Source organism: Notolabrus celidotus, chromosome 16, assembly GCF_009762535.1.
Source record: "Notolabrus celidotus isolate fNotCel1 chromosome 16, fNotCel1.pri, whole genome shotgun sequence".
Taxonomy (NCBI): Eukaryota; Metazoa; Chordata; class Actinopteri; order Labriformes; family Labridae; genus Notolabrus; species Notolabrus celidotus.
In genome coordinates this window covers 8,617,922-8,640,659 of record NC_048287.1, presented here as the reverse complement: position 1 = coordinate 8,640,659, position 22,738 = coordinate 8,617,922, and the positions used below count along the sequence as shown (strand labels likewise).

The window sequence follows — 22,738 nt, the reverse complement described above, 5'->3', positions numbered from 1 at the left end:
AGAGGAGCGTCTATGTGCTCACTGCTCTACAGGGGACATAGAGACAGAGATGCACTTCCTCCTCCACTGCAGCAAGTTCTCTTCTCTAAGAGATGCCCACTACAGGGACATTACTAACATGGTACCAAACTTCCCAACATTAACCCCAGAAGAGAAACTGTCAGTTCTCCTGGGGGAAGGGTCAGCAGCTCCTCTGGCTGCTAAATATGTGTCTGCCTGTCACAGCCTGAGGGACGCACCATCCCATGGGGTTTGATTTTGGGTGGAGGTTTTGTGAGCGCGCCGCATCGGGTGAGGACATTGAGATATGCTGTATAGGTGACACCATCGTTCATTAATGCATATAAAATATGTAATATATGGTTGATATGTATGTGATGAATATAATATGTAATGAATATGGTGTGTGATTAATCTATATATGGTGAGTGTAGTGTGTTGTGAATATATATAATGTACTGTATGAATTTATGTGCTTTGGCAATAATATCTCGTTGTTCATGCCAATAAAGCAAATTTGAATTGAATTGAATTGGTTCTTTGTAAGCCTGGTGGCTTCTTGACCTCTCCTGACACACCCTTAGTCCTTTTTTACGTGTAATCGGATTTTATGCAAGCTTCTGTAAGTGAAAATAAATAAGAACCTGTGTTTCAAATGGTGAATGTAATTTCCTAATGAGACTGCATGGTGGTTTGCACACACACATCAAAATCAGCAGACTCTAAACAGAAGAGAAAGTGGAGTGGTTTTAAAATGGAGACAGTGCTGCAGCAAAGAAACAGCACACAAGGACACACATTAAGAAGAGATTATAACTAATATTAAATATATAATACCCTAAACAGACACATTAGGTACTATTATTTGTTTCTGAACGGTTTTCAAAGAGGTGGAGAAGAAAGTGACAAGTGACAACTCATTTGAATTTAAAGTTAAAGACTAAAGATTATTGCTAACTACAGAAGTGGGGCCTTGACATCCACAGGGGGGTCAAGATCACCCAGAGATGATGAGCTATTTTCAGAGTTAATACGATGTGATGGTGAACTTATTTTTTAAAGCTATAGCTTTAACCTGCTCCGTGTGAAAGTGTGAGTACACCGGTGACTTCTTGGGGCTTAAGCCTTTTTAAGATGGACAGAGGGGAAGTGGAAAACTGTGGTCTGAAAAATTTGGCATTCTTCTTGTAAATCATGGATGCCACATCATTGTCTCCAACCGCTAACAGTCATTATTTCCCCACTCTCAAGACCAGCCTGATACAAACATTAATGTTCTTACCACAATGTCAAGAGGCAGAACAGGGATGTGATGGACTCCTGAATGATCAGGTTGTCCCTGGTATCAATTTTGTTGAAAATTATTTAACTTTGTTATGGGGTTTGGGGTTCAGAATCAAGAATCTAACACAGCCACACATATTAAAGCAACCTGGGCTTCAACAAAAACTCAGCAGTACCACAGGGTGATATTGATGCAGTAAGCCATGGTAACAGAGCCACAGCTAAGTACTGAGATTTTGAATTAACACAATTTTTCGAAATTTGACATTTCTGTATTTAAAAGCTGCTGTGAGGAACTTTTGTTTTGTATCGATTCTGGCACCCCCCTGGTGGACAAAGTGACACCTCTTATCTCTTGTCCTATACATGCAAAAAGTCGTATTTCAACAAAAGCCTCATCCTTTTGTCTTCAACAGTCAACTTAATCAGGGAATGTGATTATTTTCCATGAAAACAGTCAAATAAAGGCTGTTTCTGAAGCGAGATGTCCATCATCTGGTCTGACACCTACCCCCTCAGGGGGGTTTTCATTTTCAGTCTCTTTCTCAGCCAGTTCAAAACTCCTCACATGGCCTTTAAATAATTATTATGATTGATCTTAGGGAATATTCTTATAATCTGAGATACTGATTCCCATGACAATTAAGCTAAATCCTCAAAAAAAAAAAAACATGAAAAAATGCTTTATATTTCAATTTACATGTAATAGATGTACCGCATCCCTGAACAGGATGAGTGTTCAAGATGATGGATGGATGGATTGATGGATGGATGAATGGATGGAATTGATATAGTATTGAATTAAATTACAAAAGAAAAACATCTTTTTCACAATATTGTAATTTGTTGAGATGCAGCTATATAGATTGCTGGACTTTTCCAGTTGCCTTTTGGAGAACATTTTGAATTACCATAACCTGGATACCTGAGAACCTGAGGAAAAATATTATGATAGATATATTATGTTTCTTAAAGAGCCTGCATTTCCTATATTAGTCAAAGTCAAGTCAAGTCAAGTCAAACTTTATCTATATAGCCAGTAAAAAAACAACCACAATGTGCAAAAGTGCTGTACAAGCTTAAAAACACAATCTGTAAAAACAAATAGTAATTAAAAACAAATAGTAATTAAAAAAGAATAGATATTAAAAACACAATAGATAACACAAGAAAGGGTCACAATAATTACAAGCAAAATAAAAGCAAAATAAAATAGCCAGTTTATGGCTGGTTTGAGTCCAGATTTTATAGATTTCTAACCTGAATTACATTCTACTTCTTTTAATCAAGAACTTTCCATTAAATACGAGGTCAGAAACAATAAAAAGAAACACGCACTGTAGGAGTGAGTAACCTCCAGAGAGGGGGGGGGGGGGGGGGTAATGCACCACTGAGCATGCGCGCTACCGATAAAACACCACAGAAGAAGAAGAGCAGGACAGCTAGCAGCCGGGTGGACTGAGATCAATTCTCCCTGGATTTTCATTTTAAATTATCAAAACGTCGTACGCAATGAGGTGATATTATAACTCAGAACGCCTTTATTAATTACATATATGTGCGGTATAATAAAATGTATGTTTTGATGGTAGTCGTTATGTTTTGAGTTAGCAGGTAGAACGAGTTATGTTAGCACGAAGCTAACTGAAGCTAACAGTGTGCATTGTTAGACGGCAGGCTGTTAGTTCTTTATATCATATTATTTGGTATAAAATGATGTTAATATTGATGTTTCCGCACAGTGGGGCGAACCTCAAACATTAGTTATCATGTGTCATGTATGTAGGAGGGCAATGTAACATAACTGATGAATGAATGAATGGATGGATGGATGTACTGAAGGTGTTGTGTGAGGGGGAGGGGGGGTCTGATAGCATTAATGTTCAAATCCGGATTAAATGTCAAGATAATGTCTCATGTGAGCTGTGTTTATTCCCAGAGGAGACCGCGGCAGGGGCCGGGGAGGCCGCTTCGGGTCCCGTGGAGGACTGGTGCAGGGGTAAGTTACACCGAGCTGCTGTTTACCTGAAGCCAAATGATCCCTCCAGCACTCTGGGTGATCTGATCTCTACGAGGCTCTACATGTCTGAAGAAGATAAACATCCCGTGTGCTCCACATGTCTAATCATTCCGTGTAGTATAGTGTAATGTTTCTGCTGATGTCCACCCCCACAAAGATGATGAAATACGTGCAAATTGACTTTTGCTATATGCAGCCCTGAAGTTAGTATCTGATTCGACTGTTGGGAAGAGTGATAGAAACAAGGTCCTGATCCAGAACCACTACACGTTGACCTGTGAGGTCTGGTTTAGGTTATCACAGTGAGACTACAGACTCTTTCAACGTCGTTTCAGAATTTTGAGACCTATACTCTATTTGTAAAAATGAGGGTAAGGGTGTTTTTTACCTTTTTTCTTCAACCTAAAGACCTCATTGGACCAGGTCCTGATGAAAAACCCCAGTACCTACGCTTGTCACAAGTGTCAGACATTATTATAGAGAGTGGGGATGTACATTTCAAGTATTTTCCGTGATCGATCTTTGGAAATGTTACCGATCAATTATCGATTAATCATTTTTTTAAAAATATTTTTTCCATGTCAAAAACAAATGTGTTTTTTCCCCTGAATCAAAATTTCCTTCACTACACAATATATACATCTGAGGGTATTGAATAGCTATGGATCGTATTGAGGTGTTCAAAACGTTAAACACGCTGAATATCAACGTGTGGAGCAGGCTTTTAATCTCCGTGGACATACACTGCGTGCACAATTATTAAGTAAGTTGCATTTTTTTGAATATTTTAAAAACTATATCAACAGTGGTTTTCAAATTTGTCAAGAAGTCAGATAGTGTATATATGTCCTTAAACTGTGTGGTTAAAATGATGCTTTTCAAAGTACGTTGGTTGTATTTTTAAATAAATGCAGAATCTGCAGAAATGAGCGTGCCAAACTATTATGCAAGTTGGTGATAAGAGCATATAACTTGTAAAAATTAAAAACTAGGCACCATTTAAAATTTTCTATTGATTGAAAATAATAATATTTACTACAACTGTTTTCAAACTTCAACAAAAACAATAGTTTTATTTACATTTGTATACAAAATAAAACTGTTAATGTCTTTGAAACATTTCAAATCTAAAGTGTTTCTCTAATGTCCAATATACCCTCCTTTTCTTTCAGTGAGGGTCAGAGGTCACTGGTAAGCTGATGTAGTGAGTTTTCTGATGACTTCTCTGCTGACTCTGTGAGCTGTACCTTGTATGGCTTTCCAAAGATGCTCTTTGAGCTGTATTTCTTGCCATTACTGTAAATTATCTTCTTCCGTATTGACCACAAGTTCTCAGTTGGGTTGAAATCAAATGGAGACAGACGGTTGTATTTTCAGCAGAGAAGTCATCAGAAACCTCACTTAATCTGTTTACCAGTGACCTCTGACCCTCACTGAAAGAAAAGGAGGTTATATTGGACATTTGAGAAACACTTTAGATTTGAAATGTTTCAAAGACTGTAACTGTTTTATTTTGTACACAAATGTAAAGAAAACTGTTGTTTTTGTTGAAGTTTGAAAACAGTTGTAGTAAATATTATTTTCAATCAACAGAACGTTTAAAATGGTGCCTAGTTTTTAATTTTTACAAGTTATATGCTCTTATCACCAACTTGCATAATAATTTGGCCCGCTCATTTCTGCAGATTCTGCATTTATTTAAAAATACAACCAACGTACTTTGAAAAGCATCATTTTAACCACACAGTTGAAGAAATATATTCACTATCTGACTTCTTGACAAATTTGAAAACCACTGTTGATATAGTTCAACATATTCACAAAAATGCAACTTACCTAATAATTGTGCACGTAGTGTATAGTCATAAAAGTGAAGGCACAGACTTCAACAAGAGAACTGAACTGAAACATAGTCCAGTTTTCTGTCTACTCGTTCTAATTGAGAAAAATAATCATTTGAATGTGGTCAGGTGTCAGCCGGGAGCGCATAATGCCGTGTCATAATCAGTCCGGCGGCGGAGGAAAAAAACGCTTGTGGAGACCTGTCACTCAGCCGCAGCCCCCAGCTGAGTGTCTCCACTGTGAGCAACACCTTCAGTCAGTTGAATCACATCGAAACATGCTTTAAACTTAAAACACCTCCTTGATAGCTGAACGGAATACGAGACCACATGATGTTTGTTCCACGTGATAGAAAACCGAAACAAAACATGTCTTCGAGTAAGTTCTTAATATTCAATTAATTGATTGTCGATTAATTGTTGACATCCCTAATAGAGAGGCTTCTGACTTTTTTTAACAATGTTTAAGATTTGTAAAACCTCTGTCATTTGTCCTTTTAAAAAAGGACGGTTTCTAAGCTTTTTTCACATCTTAGTTTAAAGATGCCTCAGACTCTTTTAAACACAGTGTCAGATTCTTATAGCCTTTATTTTAAATTTGAAATGCATGAAAGGGGGACTGCTTCACCTCTTTTTTTCCACCTAGATCACCTTAGACCAGGTCATGATCCAGAACCACAACATTTAGATATGTCAAATCTGGACTACATTTTCCTAGAAAGACTATGGACTCTTTACAGCACAGTTTAAGTAACATGGATCTGGATCCAGAACCAGGTCTTAGGAGGTGAGAGATGACCAAAAGCTATGAAAGAGAATAAAGGCTTCATGAATCTGAGCTGTTATAAAGAGACCGTAGTCCCTCTGGAATAATCTAGTTCAGAACTGAGGAGTCTGTGTTGACAGGTTTTGGGTCAGAACCCTGTCATCTTAACTTTACTTGTAACCTCTAAATCAGAAACTGAAAATGATGCTCACTTCAGCATCTTTATTTTTTATAGGTTTATTAAACAGTTTTTGTATTTTATTGCTCTTGTACTGATTATTTTTTCCTCCAGTCTGAACTTGAAGTGTTGTCAGCCTTTCGAAGCACCTTTTGATAGCGCTGAGTTGTTCTAATAATTTTGAGTGTTTAGATAATTTAGTTGTTGTAGCAGTCATCTCTTATGCTTTATGTTAACACCAGATGTTCCCTCGTGTTGAAATGACTCTCACAAAAACAGCGTGCTAATATTTTTCGTTCCTGTGCAGGTATCGTCCGTTTGTCCCACACATCCCATTTGACTTCTATGTGGTGAGTAAAAAAACAGGAGCTTCAACAGCTGAAATGTGATGTCATAGCTGAGGTTAGACCAAAGAGTAACCTAACACCTGGATGGCATCAATCAATCAATATTCATTTTATATAGCGCCAAATCACAACAAGTTTTACCTCAAGACGCTTTTACAAACAGAGCAGGTCTCGACCATACTCTATTTTCATTACTAACAAAGACCCAACAAAAGAAAGAGGGCTAGAGGAAATTATGCGAGAGAGAGAGAGCGATGATGGTGATGAGACGGATAGTAGTAGTTGTTGCCGTTGGAGTCTGGGACATCAGGTGCGGCAGGCCGTCTATGGCAGCGACTCAGAAGAACCTACGAGACAAGGGAGCTCAGAGACTCCAGAAAGGGGACAGGAAATAGGTGATTGGGGGAGAGGGGGGAAGATAGGATCCCAGTCTGTCAGTTCCCCAGGCAGTCTACGCCTATAGCAGCTTAACTAAGAGCTGGTCAAAGCCTGAGCCAGCTCTAACTAGCATCAGTCCTGGATGTGGTCTATGTAGTCAGAGGTTTTCTGTTAACTTCGGTCATCCAGCAGTGATGTCGGTCGGTAATGATCCTGTCCAAACCTCAGGAATATTACACGTTTCCAGAATCTGTCAAAGGGGAATTAATTTATTCTTTTGTTTTCTGGTGTCTTCATTTTAACTAAAACAGCTTTTTGCATCACTGTTCAAAGACACCAGACTACACTGATTACAACATTTGACCTCACAGACACAGGAGTCACTGAAAAGGCTGCTGCCACCATCTTTATGTGTGTTAGTGTCATCACTTTAAAACGGTCAGTTTGGATCAAATGGGAAAACACTTTCAGTCTTAGCAGCAGGAGAACAGCTTGTGTTTTGAAGGGTAGAATCCCTGTTTTTGTCTGTGGAGTCTGGTGGCTTCAAAGAGTCTGGTTAATAGAAGGCGTCTTTAAAAGCGTGTAGCACTTTTAATGGAAGCGCTCTGATGGGGAGCATTTGTGCACATAAATGATGTGAAACCATTACAGCTCTGTTCACAGATGCTACCTTAATGAAGGGACTGAAGATCTCTATTGAGGGCTGCAATATGACCAGACTTCCTCTCAAAGCTTCCTGTATAGAGATATGATTTATTGGGATTCATGTGCCGAAGAAAACATTCCCATTATCAGTCTACCACAGAAGTCCTCCAGCTAGGTTCGACTCATACTGACTGTAGTGGCTATTTGACTTTATCAACTTTACAAAACAAATCTCAAATCAAAACTGGCTACAGGGCCCAGGGAGAGTGGATCGTACATGGGGTCCAAAGATTGCCAAGGATGTAGTTTCTTTGGTGGTTGATTGCTTCTTTCAAACAATAGGGAGCTTCTTTGTGCTTTCATCAAACTTAATCCTATAATCTCCTTAAATGAAATAACAATACATTAATTGATTTAAAGTAAAAATAATGAAATACATGAAACAATTTAAGTAGCTCCAACACTGACTTTGTCTTTTGTTCATGACAGTGTGAGATGGCCTTCCCCAGAGTGAAGCCTGCACCCGATGAGACGGCTTTCAGCGAGTGTCTGCTGAAGAGAAACCAGGACCTGAGCCCCACACCTGCAGAGCAGGTCAGTCCTCACAACACACAACAACTGGATTACAATCAGCGCCACAGTTACACTCATTGACTAAAACTCTGTTTGTTTCTCTTCCTCCTCATTTAGTCTTCCATCTTGTCCCTGGTCACAAAGATCAATAACGTCATCGACAACCTGATCGTCGCTCCAGGAAACTTTGAAGTGGTGAGGAGTTGACATTATGCCTGCTTTCTCTGACATCACGAATGACTCAGTAAAGTTGTGCACGACACTTTTTCTGTTGTTATATGTGAAAAAAACACTATCTGCTGCAGTATTTTTTAGAAAAACATATGAACTTTGCATAAAGAATCTGAACTTAACCTGAACAGCTGTGGGTAAACGTGGTGGTCGGGTCCAATCTATGACTCCAGCAGTAAAGAGATGGCTACTCAAAGCCACTGTAAGGGGTTTTAGCTGGTTATGAAACAGACTGAAATTTGTGGTGATGCCTTGGTACGAGCTACCAACGCAAACAAGATTTGATGCCTTTAACTATTGCTGAGGGATAGATGTCAAACAAAGTGATTAACAACTGCATCAGATAAGAGGTACATTTGACTTCTACTAAAGCAGTAGTGCATGTTTTGTTATATATCACCTCTTCCACGTCCATAAGACGGGATCAGCAAAGAGATGATGGGTATCACTTTGTCCTTAACTAACACAAACTAAAAGTTCCTCACAGAAGCTTTAATAATGTTAGAACGTACACAGCAGTAAAGTTGTAATTTGGTCTCTTCACAGCAAATTGAAGAGGTGCGTCAGGTGGGCTCCTACAAGAAGGGAACCATGACAACAGGACACAACGTTGCTGACCTGGTCGTGATCCTGAAGATTCTCCCAACATGTGAGTGATACATCACGTCGTTTTGTGTTTACACTGAATTTGAATAACATTTTGCTCTATTTGCACGTATTTGAACGCTGGAATATTCTGTGTTTACTCGCTTGATTCGCTCAGATCAAATCGTGTGTAAGCGAGTAACTGAAGATGCTAATTGGGGCCGTGTTAACTTCCTAGTACAGCTGATAGCTGGAATCAAGACGACAGGTTTTCACAACTCACAAGATGATCTGACGTCCTCACTCACTTTCCTACAGGGAGCTTTTTTTTATATTCCTGATTCTATTAAAAAATAAGAACAAGGTGTTGTTGTACAGTTCGGGGTAGCCGCACACAGACATTATACATTTTTTCCTGAACCTCCGCTGATCTGTTCTTTACATCTAACATCACCGGAGGATCTGAACGCTGATTAGCCATTGCTGCACAAATGGTTCGCTCTAGATCAGATGTTTCAACTTTTGTGAAAAAAGTGAATGAAGCGAGTAGAGCGGTGAACTAGTTGCACGTTTTCATTCACGTCACCCGACATGCGTCTAATCACGTCTTTAGATTGACTTCACATGTAGTTCACTCAAGAATTTTATTCACGTCTGGTGTGAGCCAAGCGGCAAACTCCGGTCTCAAATATGAAGCCCATGCTGAAGTGTTATAAACTGCAGTTCATCAAGAATCCACTTGAGGCTGGCTGCAGAAACACTGGAAACCACATACACACCCATTCACAAAAGATGATATTTACAGCAGAATTAAACATGTTTACAGCCTGGTTCATAAAACGGCTCCGGTCTGAAGAGCTAATTTTATCTATCGGCACACATTATGCTGCACACACGGGGTGAATTTTTTTATAACGCGATGGCTCAGAAGATATTAAGATTATGATTTTCGGCCATTTAAGGACATGACTGACAGACGGGAACACTGTAGCTGTCGGCTAGGAGGCTCAAACACCGCCTCTTTACGTCACTAAGTTTGGTTGTGTTAAGTGTTACCAGTATGGCTCCCATGGATGATTGGCTTCAAAACAGCGCTTCAGATTCAGATGGGTGACGTCACGGATACTACATCCATTATTTATACTGTCTATGGATCCAACACCTACACCTCAAACATTATAATGATGTTATCGTTTCAGATCGGTGGAATAAATTAAATTTCCGCTTTTAAAACTGAATTGATAACAGTTCTGCTCTACATGAATTGAGGTCTATTACATCAGCCAGCCTGCAGAGAAACATTTGAGTAGGTCATTAAGAGGAGCGCGCCCTGTCAGTGTTGATTTACAGGCCAAGGTATAAGGTTAACAGACTAATAAATACTCAGTCTAACCCACTGGGAGCTCCAATCAGAGCCTTTTGTAATTTAACTCTGAGATGTGTAATGATCATGTTTATTCTCTTCTACAGTGGAGGCTGTCGCTGCTCTGGGCAACAAAGTTGTGGAGACTCTTCGCACTCAGGATCCGACTGAAGGTAGATACATGAGGGACTAAGACCTTGCTTGCACGAGAACCCCAACACAGAAAAGTCTTTCCTTTGTGTTTTAAAAAAAGTCTGTCACATGACATTGTTGTGAAAACAATCTGTGTATGTAGGTTTGTCTGAAGGTGTTTGTTGATTGAAACTGATTGTTGATCATCACTATGACCCAGAGCCGACATGACAGCTCTAATATAGTGTGTGTGTGTGTGTGTGTATCTGACTGTGTATGTGTGTGTGCTGTTTTCAGTTCTCTCCATGCTGACAAATGAGACGGGCTTTGAGATCAGTTCAGCCGATGCTACAGTGAAGATCCTCATCACCACGGTCCCCCCAAACCTGCGCAAGCTGGACCCTGAGCTACACTGTGAGAGCTCACACAAGTACACAAAGACATTTTGCGACATGTGACCCACCATTTCAACCTGAAAAATGTTTCTTTCTCTGAATCAAATGCTGAACATCACAAAACTAAAGGTTCATAAAATCTGCTCTTCAGCCCGTCACCTTGTGTTTTCAAATCCTGATGTGTAGATCAAAGGATCCCCAAGTGTTCAGGTTCCAGAGACAATGTGTTTAAAACTTAAGATAATGTTTGGTAAATGTGTTGTAGTAATAATGTGCATGAAGTCTGTCACACATCCTCTGTGTTTATAAGTCAGTGAGTGAACACAAGAGGACCCAGTCTGCTGGTTTTGACTCAAAGTGGAATATTTGTGTTGATTGATTCCGTCTTGTTTCTTTTTCAGTGGACATTAAAGTTCTGCAGAGCGCCCTCGCTGCCATCCGTCACGCCCGCTGGTTTGAGGAGAACGCCTCCCAGTCAACGTGAGGAAGACTCTTCTCTCTCTCTTTCCTCTTCCTCTTGTTATTCAAGCAGCGATTCTTTCAGCTAACCCAACTCACTTGAATTTGTTGATCCTGTTCAGTGTCAAAGTGCTGATCCGCCTGCTGAAGGACCTGAGGCTGCGTTTCCCCGGATTTGAACCTCTCACTCCCTGGATCCTGGACCTCCTGGTGAGACCACGAGTCTGCAGCTTCACACTCAGACCTATCACTGTGTGAAAATCCTGAGTTTCAAAGGGTTAAATATATGTGCAATGTGTTTCAGGGTCACTTTGCAGTGATGAACAACCCGTCCAGGCAGCCCCTGTCCCTGAACGTGGCGTACAGACGCTGCCTGCAGATGCTGGCTGCTGGTCTCTTCCTCCCCGGCTCTGTGGGAATCACCGACCCCTGTGAGAGCGGGAACTTCAGGGTGCACACAGTCATGACTCTGGAGCAGCAGGTAGGTCTGATGCTGAAACCTTTACTGCAGGACAAACAGGGAGCCGGATTAACCTGAGACGTCAGGTTCTGTTTCAGTGATGAGGGAGGCGATGGAGTCAGGACTCAGTGTGGACAGCAGGACCTTCTTATTTATAAAACCATCTTAGCCAGTTTGAGTGATTATTAAAGGGGCTCAATGAGCTTTTTTCAGACACATGACATGAGGAGAGGAGCAATAAACAGATCACAAAGGGGATGAAGAAAGAAAATAGAGACTACAATCATCAGTTGAATATTCTGTCTGAACGAAGTGATGCCTTCAACCCTCATTTGTTCTATTTGTGTGTTTCTGCAGGACATGGTGTGTTTCACAGCTCAGACTCTGGTCAGGGTTCTGTCTCATGGAGGTTACAGGAAGATCCTTGGCCTGGAGGGAGACGCCAGCTGTAAGATGATTTAACTCTTTAATAACAGCCATTATTATTATTATTGTTGCTTTATTTGTTTCAAACTTTTTTGACAAGGAAATACCTTTTGAGATAAAAAATCTCATACAGCAATGATTACAGGGAAGAATAGAGAGCTGACGTCAGAGGAGATGGAATACACGGCTGATGTGCTTCGATCCCGGAAGTGCTGTAAATGCAGGAAATACAATGCCGCTGAGCAGAAAAGTCACATGGCTTGCAGTCCGCTTTTAAAAACAGACCGGCTCTTTCAGACACAAATCCTCATGCAGCAGGTTCCGGCCTGTAGAAGCAGTGTACCTAAAACTAAAGTTAAGAACTAACTCATAGATCAGGACATGTCAGTGATTCAGTCTTTGTCTGGATGATGCAGGCCAGCCAGCTCGAGCGTACAGGGAGTAGTGGTGGGCAATATGAGCCAATAAATATATCTTGTTTTTTTTTGTTTTTTTCTTATTTCGCGATAATGATAATTATCTCACTATTAAATTATGACGGGAGACTCCTGCATATTTCCTCCATGTGAGACCATTTTGTGTTTTGGTTGCCACTGAGTCACATGGCTGAATCCTGTCTGCTGGTTGGCTTCCGAGGCATGCATTCGGCAAATGAGGACTTTCAGAGGGGGGAGAGGGGTTTCTTAGGGACTTTCATGCAGCTCTCATTTGCCGTCTTTGCACCGTCCGTTTGTTTTCTTTTGAGACAGTAATACTCGATAATGTAAAATTTAACATCGTTAAAGCAACATTTACGATACTATCGTAGGCGATATATATTGCCCACCACTAACAGGGAGCTGTAAGATTTGTAATAAACCTCAGAGCTCCATGAGGAACAGCATCCAGAGAGGGAGGAAGAAGAAGAAGCATGTGTATATAAAACATCACTACAGTCAGTCAGAAAAGTAGCAGCAACAAGTCTTTTCTCTGCAGCCAGAGGAAAATATAACATTTCTGAAATAAAGCTCAGCTGCAAATTCAACTTTGTTACAACTATTGCCATGTGAAAGAATCTTTGAAGACTTCTCATGCCCTCATGTTTGTCAGTTTAAATCATATTTTATCTGTTGAGGTCTCGAAAGACTCCCTCTGCATCTTGAAACCTAAAGACATGTTTGACATGTGTTTGTTGTTAGACCTGGCGACAGAGATGTCCACGTGGGACGGTGTCATCGTCACCCCGTCAGAAAAAGCCTACGAGAAACCCCCAGAGAGGAAGGAGGAGGAAGACGAGGCTCTGGAGGAGGGCGGGGATGAAGGGGACGAGAGCATGGAGACCCAGGAATGATAAAGTCTAGCTCAGGTAAGAGCAGCTGACACACTGGTACGGGGATCCATCAGATCTTTGAACTCTGCTCTTTTATTTGGGATAAAACCGAACAAACCTGGAACAGGTTTTTAGGCTGTAGCCACATCCACATGTTTCTTTTTAAAACCTCTTCTAAATGACACCAGCTGTTTTCAAACATGTCTGCAGTGTGTCTGAATTAATGCCTGTCCATTAACACGCCTGAAAACAGATCACATGACCGCCAACAGCGAATGAAATGAACAAATCATATAAGGTGCTTTTGACCAGAAATACCAGGAACTTTTAGTTCTGGGATCTACTCTTTTAAAGAGCTAAATGGATCCTGCGACCCATTGTTGTCTATGTTTCCACAAGGCCTTAAGTCCCGTGAAGATTATGCACTGTGGGCACTCTACCAATCAGAAACATTCAGTGTTGCAGGCCCTGCTCCCCAAAATTCCCTGACCTTTGGAAAGTACTACACCCACGAGATGGGACTTTTCAGGAGGAGATTAACTACCCCAGAACTAAATTTAGACGCTGGTTCCTGCTGTCAAAGAGCAAATAGTTCCTTTTAAAAGGTCCCTAGTTCCTGTGGTCGAAAAGCACCTTTTGATATATATTTCTTTTCATGAACCCTTTTTGTACGTCAGCGTATCAGGGTCAAGGTTTTTAGAGGCCGTGAACTCTTCATCATTGTGGACAGTTCTGTTCTAGTGATGTCCCAAAACTAAAGCCCTGACGTGGGGATGAAGCCTGAAGAAACTAGATTTCGGGACTCTCTTTGCTCCAGCTTAGAAGGACCCTCACTGGAACCTTGAGTCCACAGTCCAGATGTAAATACACGTTTAATGTCCGAACACGAGCAGCCATCTTTGAATAACAGGGACCGGTTGTTCAAAAGTATTCTGATGAGATAAAAGCAGATGGGATTAGACAGGAAGTCTGGTGTTCAAAAGACAAAAGGATTCGGAAATGAGATCAGATCGAGTAACCCGGATTCAAACCTCCAGTTTGTGCTGTTGAAACTTTTGAGTAGGATTGATCCTCAAGGTCAGGATTATCTTGATCCCAGCAGAGGGCTGGATTCAGACTGGATTACAGGAACCAAATGTAATTAAACTTCCATATTAATCCAACAAAACATTTTTACACTGATGTTGGTACGTTAAACGATCCACAAGTTAACCTCAGTTTATAAAATATTAAACTTAAAGCAGTCATGAGGATCTTTTGAGAGTTTAATTCCTGATCAGGCTGATTGAATCCAGGTCTTCCTTGAAACATCAGAAAAAGAGTGATACTGGATTATCTGATCCTGGATTTTTAAAAGTGTTTTTCCAAATCTGGATTAATCTGATTTAATTAAAACGTTTGAATAACTGGGCCCTGAGTATCAGATCTAAACATTAACCTTGAGACATACAAAAAGCAGGAACAACACTGAAGTCTATCAATCCCCCAGCTCTGACCACGCTCTCTGTAAACTCACCTGAGCTTCTCTTACTGACAGTGACATCCAGGTGTTCAGTCCACTCTCCCTCTGCTCTTCCTCCACAGGGACTGCTGTTAGCTTATTTAAGGAGCCGGGCCGTGGTGTGATAACCAGCAGAAGAAGAAGTGTCTCTCCTCACAGCTCTCTGATGCGTCCACAGTCAGTTTTTATTGTTTGGTTTTTATTTCTTTGTAACAGTCACATCCTTTTATTAAACTTTTTTTTAAGTTAGCCTGAGTCTTGTTTGTGTTCAAGATCAAACATCCACACACATCCTCTTACTTTCAGGCAGCAGAAAACAAACCTAGGCCAACGACTCTGCTTTCAGCTGGTAGGTTTTTTTAGTTTTCCTCCGTGTCGCTGTCGCTGTCGCTCGTTTAAGATGCGTTTACATTCTGCTCCGAACGTCTTTAAGCCCTGCCTACCTCTCACCTTGCGACACGATTGGCTGTTCAATGCCGTCTTCTTCTTCTGTCTAATGTTGAGTGGCAACTAGTGTTTTGGGCCCCTTTCCTTTTTAGTGGTTGGGCGGTGTAATTACATGTTTCTTTATATCTTATTTTCATCAAAAATGTGTTATATTTATATTGAGCAAACTTAAAGGTGACATATCATGCAAAATCGACCTTTTAATGGTTCTCTACCTGAAATATGTGTCCCTGGCATGTCTACAAACCCCCCAAGAATGAAAAAAATCCATTCTGCCCCTGTTCTGATTTCTCCACCTTTCTGTAAATGTGTGTGAAACGAGCCGTTTCAGACTTCCGTGTTTTTGTTACGTCACAACAATATCCGGTCTGTCACGGAGTCAGAGCTCGGAGCTTGTTCAGCCCATAGACTGTATAAAATACAACTCAACTCCTCCTCAGTTTTTCATTCCCTGCACACGTGTGCTAACAAGGAGCTTAGGAGGGAGGCATGCTAGTTGTAGGCTGTCTTAGTAAACAAAAGGTCGGTTTTACTCCCCACGTCTGCAGATTTAAAGATCTAGTGGATGATTTTTATTTGTCATGGAAAAGTGCTAGCGCTAGTTAGCATAGCCACATAGCTACATGTTGTTAGCTGTGTACAAAGACACACGTCGACATACTGACAAATAAAACAACAAGAAACACTAAATCTGTGACCAATCGTTCAGAAAGGTCCTGCTGCAGGCGCCTCTCCATCAGGATCAGATTCAGAGGGTTGAAGTAACGCAGGTCTGTGAGCAGCCGTGTATATTCAGCCAACATGTAAACATTAGATCAACGTGCTGGAGAGCCGAGGCCACATCCACTTCCCGAGGGGGCGTGGTCGGAGGGAAAACAGAGTGTTCTGAGCAGGGCTGAAAAAGAGGGTTTACAGGCATGCCAAAGTCTGACTTCAATGTGTTTTTTTGAGCATAAACTTTAAAGACATGTTTTGGGGACCTCTTAGACCAATATATTTTGATGAAAAAGAGCGTAATATGTCACCTTTAAATCACGATAATTATCATTATCGAATTATCGCCCAGCCCTACCTAGAAACATGTTAATGTACTCTGAAATACAGCAGAGGGGTATACTACAAAATGAGTTCAACATATCCCAGACATCTTCTCCTGATCCGGCTTCACTGAACCTGACAAAGGAGATCACGCTAAACTGTCACACGAAGCTGGTCATCAACATGACGTGTCAATCTAGAGTTACCCTGAGTGCACTCACATAATCGGGGCGGAGGATGCAACATGTGACCAATCACAAACACAGACAGTCTGCTGTCTATCGACATATTTTCAAATGTAGAGCTCTGACAGTTTTAGACTTAATATTTCAGCTGCAGCCCTGATGGTGTCAAACTGAGCGCTGTGGTTAAAGAACTAATGATAATTAAAACATGATTCAAAGTGATAAGCATGCACAGTTTTATATTTAATTCAGTACAACAACTTCTCCTGAGTAACCTTTGTTAGACTCTGTTTAAGTATGACGTCAGGAAAGATAATCAATAACTGTCATCAGTATTTATTATGTAAAATCATACAGGTAGACAAAGTGTCCTGCCCGTCTCTCCCCCCTCACGATCAGCATACAGAGATCTGTGATCAAACGAGCTGGTCAGTAAGTTTTCTCCAATCATAACCTGCCCTGGACCAGGTTAGGAGTTCAGCATTAGTGACCATGATGATCTACCCAGAAAAGGAGTGAACCCCCGACTGAAAATCCCCTCAACCCTGAAGTTACCTGGATAACATAACGTAGTGTACCCCCTCAGGTATGTAATGATGACAGAGGATGTGTTTGACTGTAGTAGTCCATGAAACATGTTTTATTTATTGAATGTTAACTGGCATTAGACAATCATCTCAAGCTCCAACAGAAACACAGATACAGTAATGAACATGTTTAATATTTTAAGTATTTCCTCTGATCCTGATTATTTATGATGCAATAATCAAAACTAATCTCTCACTGTCTCAGTAAAACGATGGATTACAGCCATTAGTGAGCAGTGCAGGGTTATAGAAGAGATTCAACAGTTCCGAAACTTAGAGCATAAAAATGTTGAAAACACAAACTCAGTGGGTGAAAACAATGTGGTCCACATTGACCACTGCTGCATAGGGTCAATGCAGAAGTATAAACCAGTCTTTGTGGTTAGTTATATCATTACTCTCTCTGCTCCAGTGTTTTCTTAATCTTATCACAGCTACAAAGGTGGCTGTGAGGGACCTGGCGTGCTCCTGTCATCAGAGTCAATGGCGTGTTGGAGCCTTAACTGAATGTTAATGCCCGACTCTTCACATGACAAGAGAGAGCGCGCACACCACAGCTTCACTGACAACTTAATGTCTTGTGCACAAATAAGAGTCATCGCCTTTGTAGGACTTCAGGGGCTCTGTATTTATCACATGATCTTAACATGTAAGACACGCTGATAACTGTCATGGTTTATAAGCCGTGTAGAGAAGAGCTCATTAGCATGCAGTGACTTCACATCCAGTAGAAGCGTTGGCTGGAGAGTGGCTAGAAGCTGCTTTGTTGTATTACACTAAATTCAAGAGGCATAAATCTGCGGTGAACACCATCAGTGGGGGGTTGACGGTTCTTCTCTGTGTCGGGATCAAAGTTTCACTTAAGTTCAGCATCCACCCAGCATGCAGCTCCCACAGAGGACTGACTACCATTAGTTGAGTTTGTATGATCCACATTCTTCCTGTTAAGAACAGATTTCACCTCAGGACTCAAAGCTGCAGGATGACGTTCTGGGATTTTTCTGGTCCTCATCATAAAAACCTGTAAAAGTTAACGATGTGACCAGAGTGCGTTATCAGTACCCGTCATCATTTAACCATCAGTGTGAGACTCTGATCACAGCCTCCTCCTCCTCCTCCACCTCCTCCTCCTCCTCCTCATGTGTGAGTCTGTGTTTACGGTTTGAGTTTGAGCCACGGGTGGATCATGGTGAGGATGCCGAGGATGGAAGAGGTCAGTCCACAGAACCCCACAAACCCGGATCCCGTGGGGTAAATCCCGAGCCGGTCCAGAGGGATGAAGATGTCACAGCTGTTCTTCAGCAGGTCGAGCAGCAGCGGCGGGTTGCTGTACAGCACCGTCACCAGCAGGTGGAGCTGTCTGCGGAGCCCGGCCAATATGACAGGTGGAGGAGCGGAGAGGCCGACAGGTGAGGAGGAGGGGGAGGACAGGTGGTCAGCGTGCAGAGCGGCAGTGCTGGTGTGAGGAGAGGGGGGGTGTTTGGAGGCTCTGTAACGGTCCTCACAATCGATGAGGAGGCGGAGCTCGTACAGGTCTCGGGTCAGGTTCAGGATCAGAGCAAACAGGTAATATCTGCAGGGGTCAAACACATCATTTATGAATGTTGATTAAAGGTTTTCTGATAAACGTCTTCATTTTAGCTGCACAGAGATAAAACGTGGTCGGGTTTTTCTGCATGTAGAATCTTTCAAGGTTTGTAGCCTCTCTTCATATTAATCTGGGACTCAGTAAAACCCTCTCATCCACCAAAAGAGGGTTTCTGTTTATTACCGAAGAATACTTCAAAAGCTCTTCCTCACCTGAAGGATCTCTGACTCCACTTCTTCTGGTCCAGTTGTGAGATGATTCCCGTTTTCCCCGCCCACAGGATGTTATCACAGGCGAAGTACATGGCTCTGTTGAGGTGGCTGATGGTCAGGCAGAGTCTCAGCACGCTGTCAGACAGGTGGATCGCCCTCTTAGCAGACTCCAGAGCCTCCACCGAGTTCCCCAGACGCAGCACTGTGAGACACAAACACACGTCAGTGACGGCCTCCAGCTTCTGAGGGTCCGGATAGGATCTCAAACTTGGTGCTTCACTCACGCTTCCTGGTCAGGCTCATGTGCGCCTCCAGCTGAGTGATGGTTTTATGAAGCTCAGCTGCTGCTCCGCCTCTCTGCAGAGTGTATCCCAGCAGAGTGCACGCATACTGAGCAGCCCTGTGAGAGTAGAACACACACACAGGATCATTACACTGACCTCCAAGAGGAAACATGAGCAAGGGAGATACATCAATCATCAACTGACTGAAGACCAGTCCTTATCTTTGAGAGTATCTCTACAAAGGCTACAAATACAAATCTGTGCTGGGGCATCACTTTTTTTTATAAACTGACATAATCTAAATAAAACTGATTGATGGATTTTGAAGCACCAGACTCAGCCAAAAAGAAAAAATGTCAGGTAGTTTTGTGGTTATTTAAAGTTTGTCAACCACTAAGAGCTTAAAAGTTTACTTTTACGCTTTCTTTTGTCACAATCAAAGAAGTTTTGGTTTGTCTGTTAAATAATTTATTGAATGTTTTCATCATCCATCCATCTTCCTCGGCTTATTCGGGTCCTGGTCGCAGGGGCGGCAGTCTCAACAGGGAAGCCCAGACACTCCTCTCCCCGGCCACTTCCACCAGCTCTTCTGGGAGGATACCGAGGCGCTCCCAGACCAGCTGAGAGATGGAATCTCGCCTGCATGACCTGGGTCTTCTGCTCTACTTTGAGCCTCTCCAGGATCTCTGCGCTCCTGACCCTCTCTACGGCTGAGCCCAGACACCCTGCGGAGAAAGCTCATTCCGGCCACTTGTATTCGTGACCTTGTTCTTTCGGTCACAACCCACCCTCGTGACCATAGGTGAGGGTTGGAACATAGATTGACCGGTAAATTGAGAGCGTCCGCATCACTGCAGACGTTGCCCTGATCCATCTGTCAATCTCGTGCTCCCTCTTCCCCTCACTCGTGAACAAGACCCGAGATACTTAAACTCCTCAGACTTGGGGGAACTGATCCTCATCCCTGCTGCTTCATTCAGATATACAAATATATCAGTGTCTACAGTAGTTGTTTACGTTTACTGCCGGTATATCTATTGCAGTTTGAATAAACAGGAGGCAACTTGATGCATGCCCACATCCTGTAGCATCCTGTTTTGAATAACCATCGCCTGATCAAATAACGTAATGAAAAAGAATGATCAGAAGTCCTGTTTCAAGTCTGCTCGTCTAGAATCAAAGCTACTGGAAACTGTGACGGTTTATTAGAGTTATAATGTTCACATCTGCAGCCGTGAAGCTTCCAAACAAAATCAACCAGGATTATAATCAGGATTTAAGTGTTTCAGGGCTGACCGGGTCAGATTGGTTCAAGCAGAGTTGAGTAATGACTTAAAGTAAACATTAAAGGACATTACCCTGAACCAGAAAACACTGCTCCAATATCACCTGCACATATTAAACATGCAGTGTTTATTGAAGACCGTATGTGATCCTGCCATCAGAGACTCAGTCCAGTCCATAAGTAGTTTTTATAAGTTTTACAGCCTTTATGAGAACAATGCAAGCACTTACAAAGTTCCTGAACCAAAACGTCCCTGACTCTAAATGCTTCATTATCCCGCCTTAAATGAAGACATAACCTGCTCTGTGTCTGATCAGATGAATTTATGTTTTGATTTTTAATTGTATTTATTGAATTAATATAATGTTTTAAGGTTTTTGTTACACAACATGTTCTTAGTCTCGTGTGTCTCGACCCCAAATACACAACCTAGATAAAAAAAAACACTACACCAGGTAAAAACTAAACGAAAATGACACACCTTCAAAACATTAAAAATAACCATGAGTACCAAACAACAAAGAAACACGAAGAAATAAGTGTTGAAACCAAATAAAAACACCTTTATAACCACACAGCTCCGCGTGCAGCTCACCTGACGAGTTCATTAATAAAGTTCATAACAAACGTGTTATGTGATCTACTTATTTTATCAGGCGCACAGTGTGTTAGCTAACACAGAGCTTAGTGTTTTTGAATAATATTGTTATTGAATTATAATTCCTGCAGGTGTACCTGAGAACTCTCTCCTTAGCCTGGCTCTGAGAGTTAAACCGAACCCAGGACTCCATCCTCTCTTCTTCTTCTCCTCCTCGGCCTGTTAGGAAACTTAGCAGCTGCTCGCTAGTTAGCTAAACTAGCTGTCAACTTGCTCTCTGCGTGTGACAGCCACTGCTAACTAGTGCTTACCATGAAGCTTAATGCTACTATGCTAACGGTGATATGGGGCGATTTGATACCCAGCAGTTTGAGGGTCAGATCAGAGAAGGAAGTCCTCCAGTCTGTTTGTAACCTCGCTGTCACAACCACAACACAGCTTCTTCTTCGTTCTCTTTTGCTTAGTGTTTAGCGCCGTTGGAACGAACTTCATGTTTGAATACTGCCACCAACTGTACGGAGGGAGTACTGCAGCATAAATCTCGACCTCATATAAAGGCATGTTAAAATCACAGACATAGAATGTTTTATTATTTAATTTCTAGAATTTTTTGCATTCTAATATGTTTTTGAATGACAATCATATTATATTTATTTGATGTCACTTTTTTTTCAGTGACAGATTATTTTTTCGATTACATTTTTCGTTTTTTGAATGGTTTTTTTTAATGATTGGTTTCCCTCCCCTCCACGCCAAAATGGTGACAAAAAATTTAAACTGAAAAAACAATAATTTCTACATTATAAATTAAACGATAGATAGATAGATAGATAGATAGATAGATAGATAGATAGATAGATAGATAGATAGATAGATAGACATCTACATCCCACCCCATATGTAAAATTGAAAAACATACCAAAATTAAAATCAAACCTGAACAAAATTTAATATTGAAATGAAAAATATACACAAACAAAATCAAATCAAATCAAATTGAAAATTACAAAGTATAAATACACAAAGAAAAATCCAACCTGTACAAAAATTGAAATTAAACGCATTCACATTTAAAAGGACTTTGCATTCAGTAACTCTGAAACTGTGACAATTGGACATCCATTATTTACCGTACTGAACTGAATATAGGACAGCTTTTTTTTTTTCTTGAATAACATCTGAAAAGAGTGGGATTGTCCCATATTTGGTGTTCATTTATTGAATGAAAAATATCACAACAGCAGCTGGCCCTACTCCTGTGTAAGGTGGGTGACTGAGGTCAGCCGTCACTCACAACTACAGCAGCAGAGGGATGAAAGATGGAGAGACACAGTGATCGTCCAGAACAAAGTGACTGAAAAGTAGGCGGAACTATTCAAGAACAGAGGTGGAGTTATGATGCTGATTTTAAGGTCATGGTTATCAATGCAGCAGAGACATTAAACAGATGTCACTGAGCTGTAATACAGAGTCCAGGAGTGTAAGATCTGAAAGGCTGTCTTAAAATGTGCGCAAGTATGGCACCGAAAAAAAAACCCAGTCAAAGGAATGCAGATCATTAGAGATGTCATCCATCCAATGGACTGCAGGCTGTCTCAATTCTAGGTAATCAGAGCTACTG

The 22,738-nt window shown here is 41.3% G+C and overlaps 2 protein-coding genes across 2 annotated transcripts; one reads left to right on the top strand and one right to left on the bottom strand.

The window, feature by feature from the left end:
- The first annotated feature begins 2,671 nt into the window (after positions 1-2,671).
- On the top strand, positions 2,672-15,139 carry ilf2 (interleukin enhancer binding factor 2). Its single transcript, XM_034705322.1, has 14 exons — positions 2,672-2,801; positions 3,224-3,283; positions 6,397-6,439; positions 7,949-8,053; positions 8,150-8,227; positions 8,810-8,912; positions 10,319-10,384; positions 10,641-10,757; positions 11,140-11,218; positions 11,320-11,407; positions 11,502-11,678; positions 12,015-12,105; positions 13,262-13,428; positions 14,977-15,139. Exons 1-13 carry the CDS (start codon positions 2,797-2,799, stop codon positions 13,411-13,413), a joined length of 1,164 nt encoding a protein of 387 aa, XP_034561213.1. The 5' UTR covers positions 2,672-2,796; the 3' UTR covers positions 13,414-13,428; positions 14,977-15,139.
- A 2,033-nt stretch (positions 15,140-17,172) lies between these two features.
- Positions 17,173-21,592, bottom strand: pex11b (peroxisomal biogenesis factor 11 beta). Its single transcript, XM_034705188.1, has 4 exons — positions 21,255-21,592; positions 19,235-19,350; positions 18,951-19,152; positions 17,173-18,723 (listed from the first exon to the last, which is right to left on the bottom strand). The coding sequence occupies exons 1-4, from the start codon at positions 21,308-21,310 to the stop codon at positions 18,306-18,308; spliced, it is 792 nt and encodes a 263-aa protein (XP_034561079.1). The 5' UTR covers positions 21,311-21,592; the 3' UTR covers positions 17,173-18,305.
- Between the last annotated feature and the right edge of the window lie 1,146 nt (positions 21,593-22,738).

Bases quoted from the DNA above. Each gene is read 5' to 3' on its own strand.
- ilf2 (XM_034705322.1), top strand. The intron at 3,284-6,396 runs GTAAGTTACACC...GTTCCTGTGCAG, and splicing joins CGTGGAGGACTGGTGCAGGG to GTATCGTCCGTTTGTCCCAC. The intron at 11,408-11,501 runs GTGAGACCACGA...AATGTGTTTCAG, and splicing joins CCTGGATCCTGGACCTCCTG to GGTCACTTTGCAGTGATGAA.
- pex11b (XM_034705188.1), bottom strand. From the start codon at position 21,310: ATGGAGTCCTGGGTTCGGTTTAACTCTCAGAGCCAGGCTAAGGAGAGA. The intron at 19,351-21,254 runs GTACACCTGCAG...CTACTCTCACAG, and splicing joins GCTAAGGAGAGAGTTCTCAG to GGCTGCTCAGTATGCGTGCA. The intron at 19,153-19,234 runs GTGAGTGAAGCA...TGTGTCTCACAG, and splicing joins CATGAGCCTGACCAGGAAGC to TGCTGCGTCTGGGGAACTCG.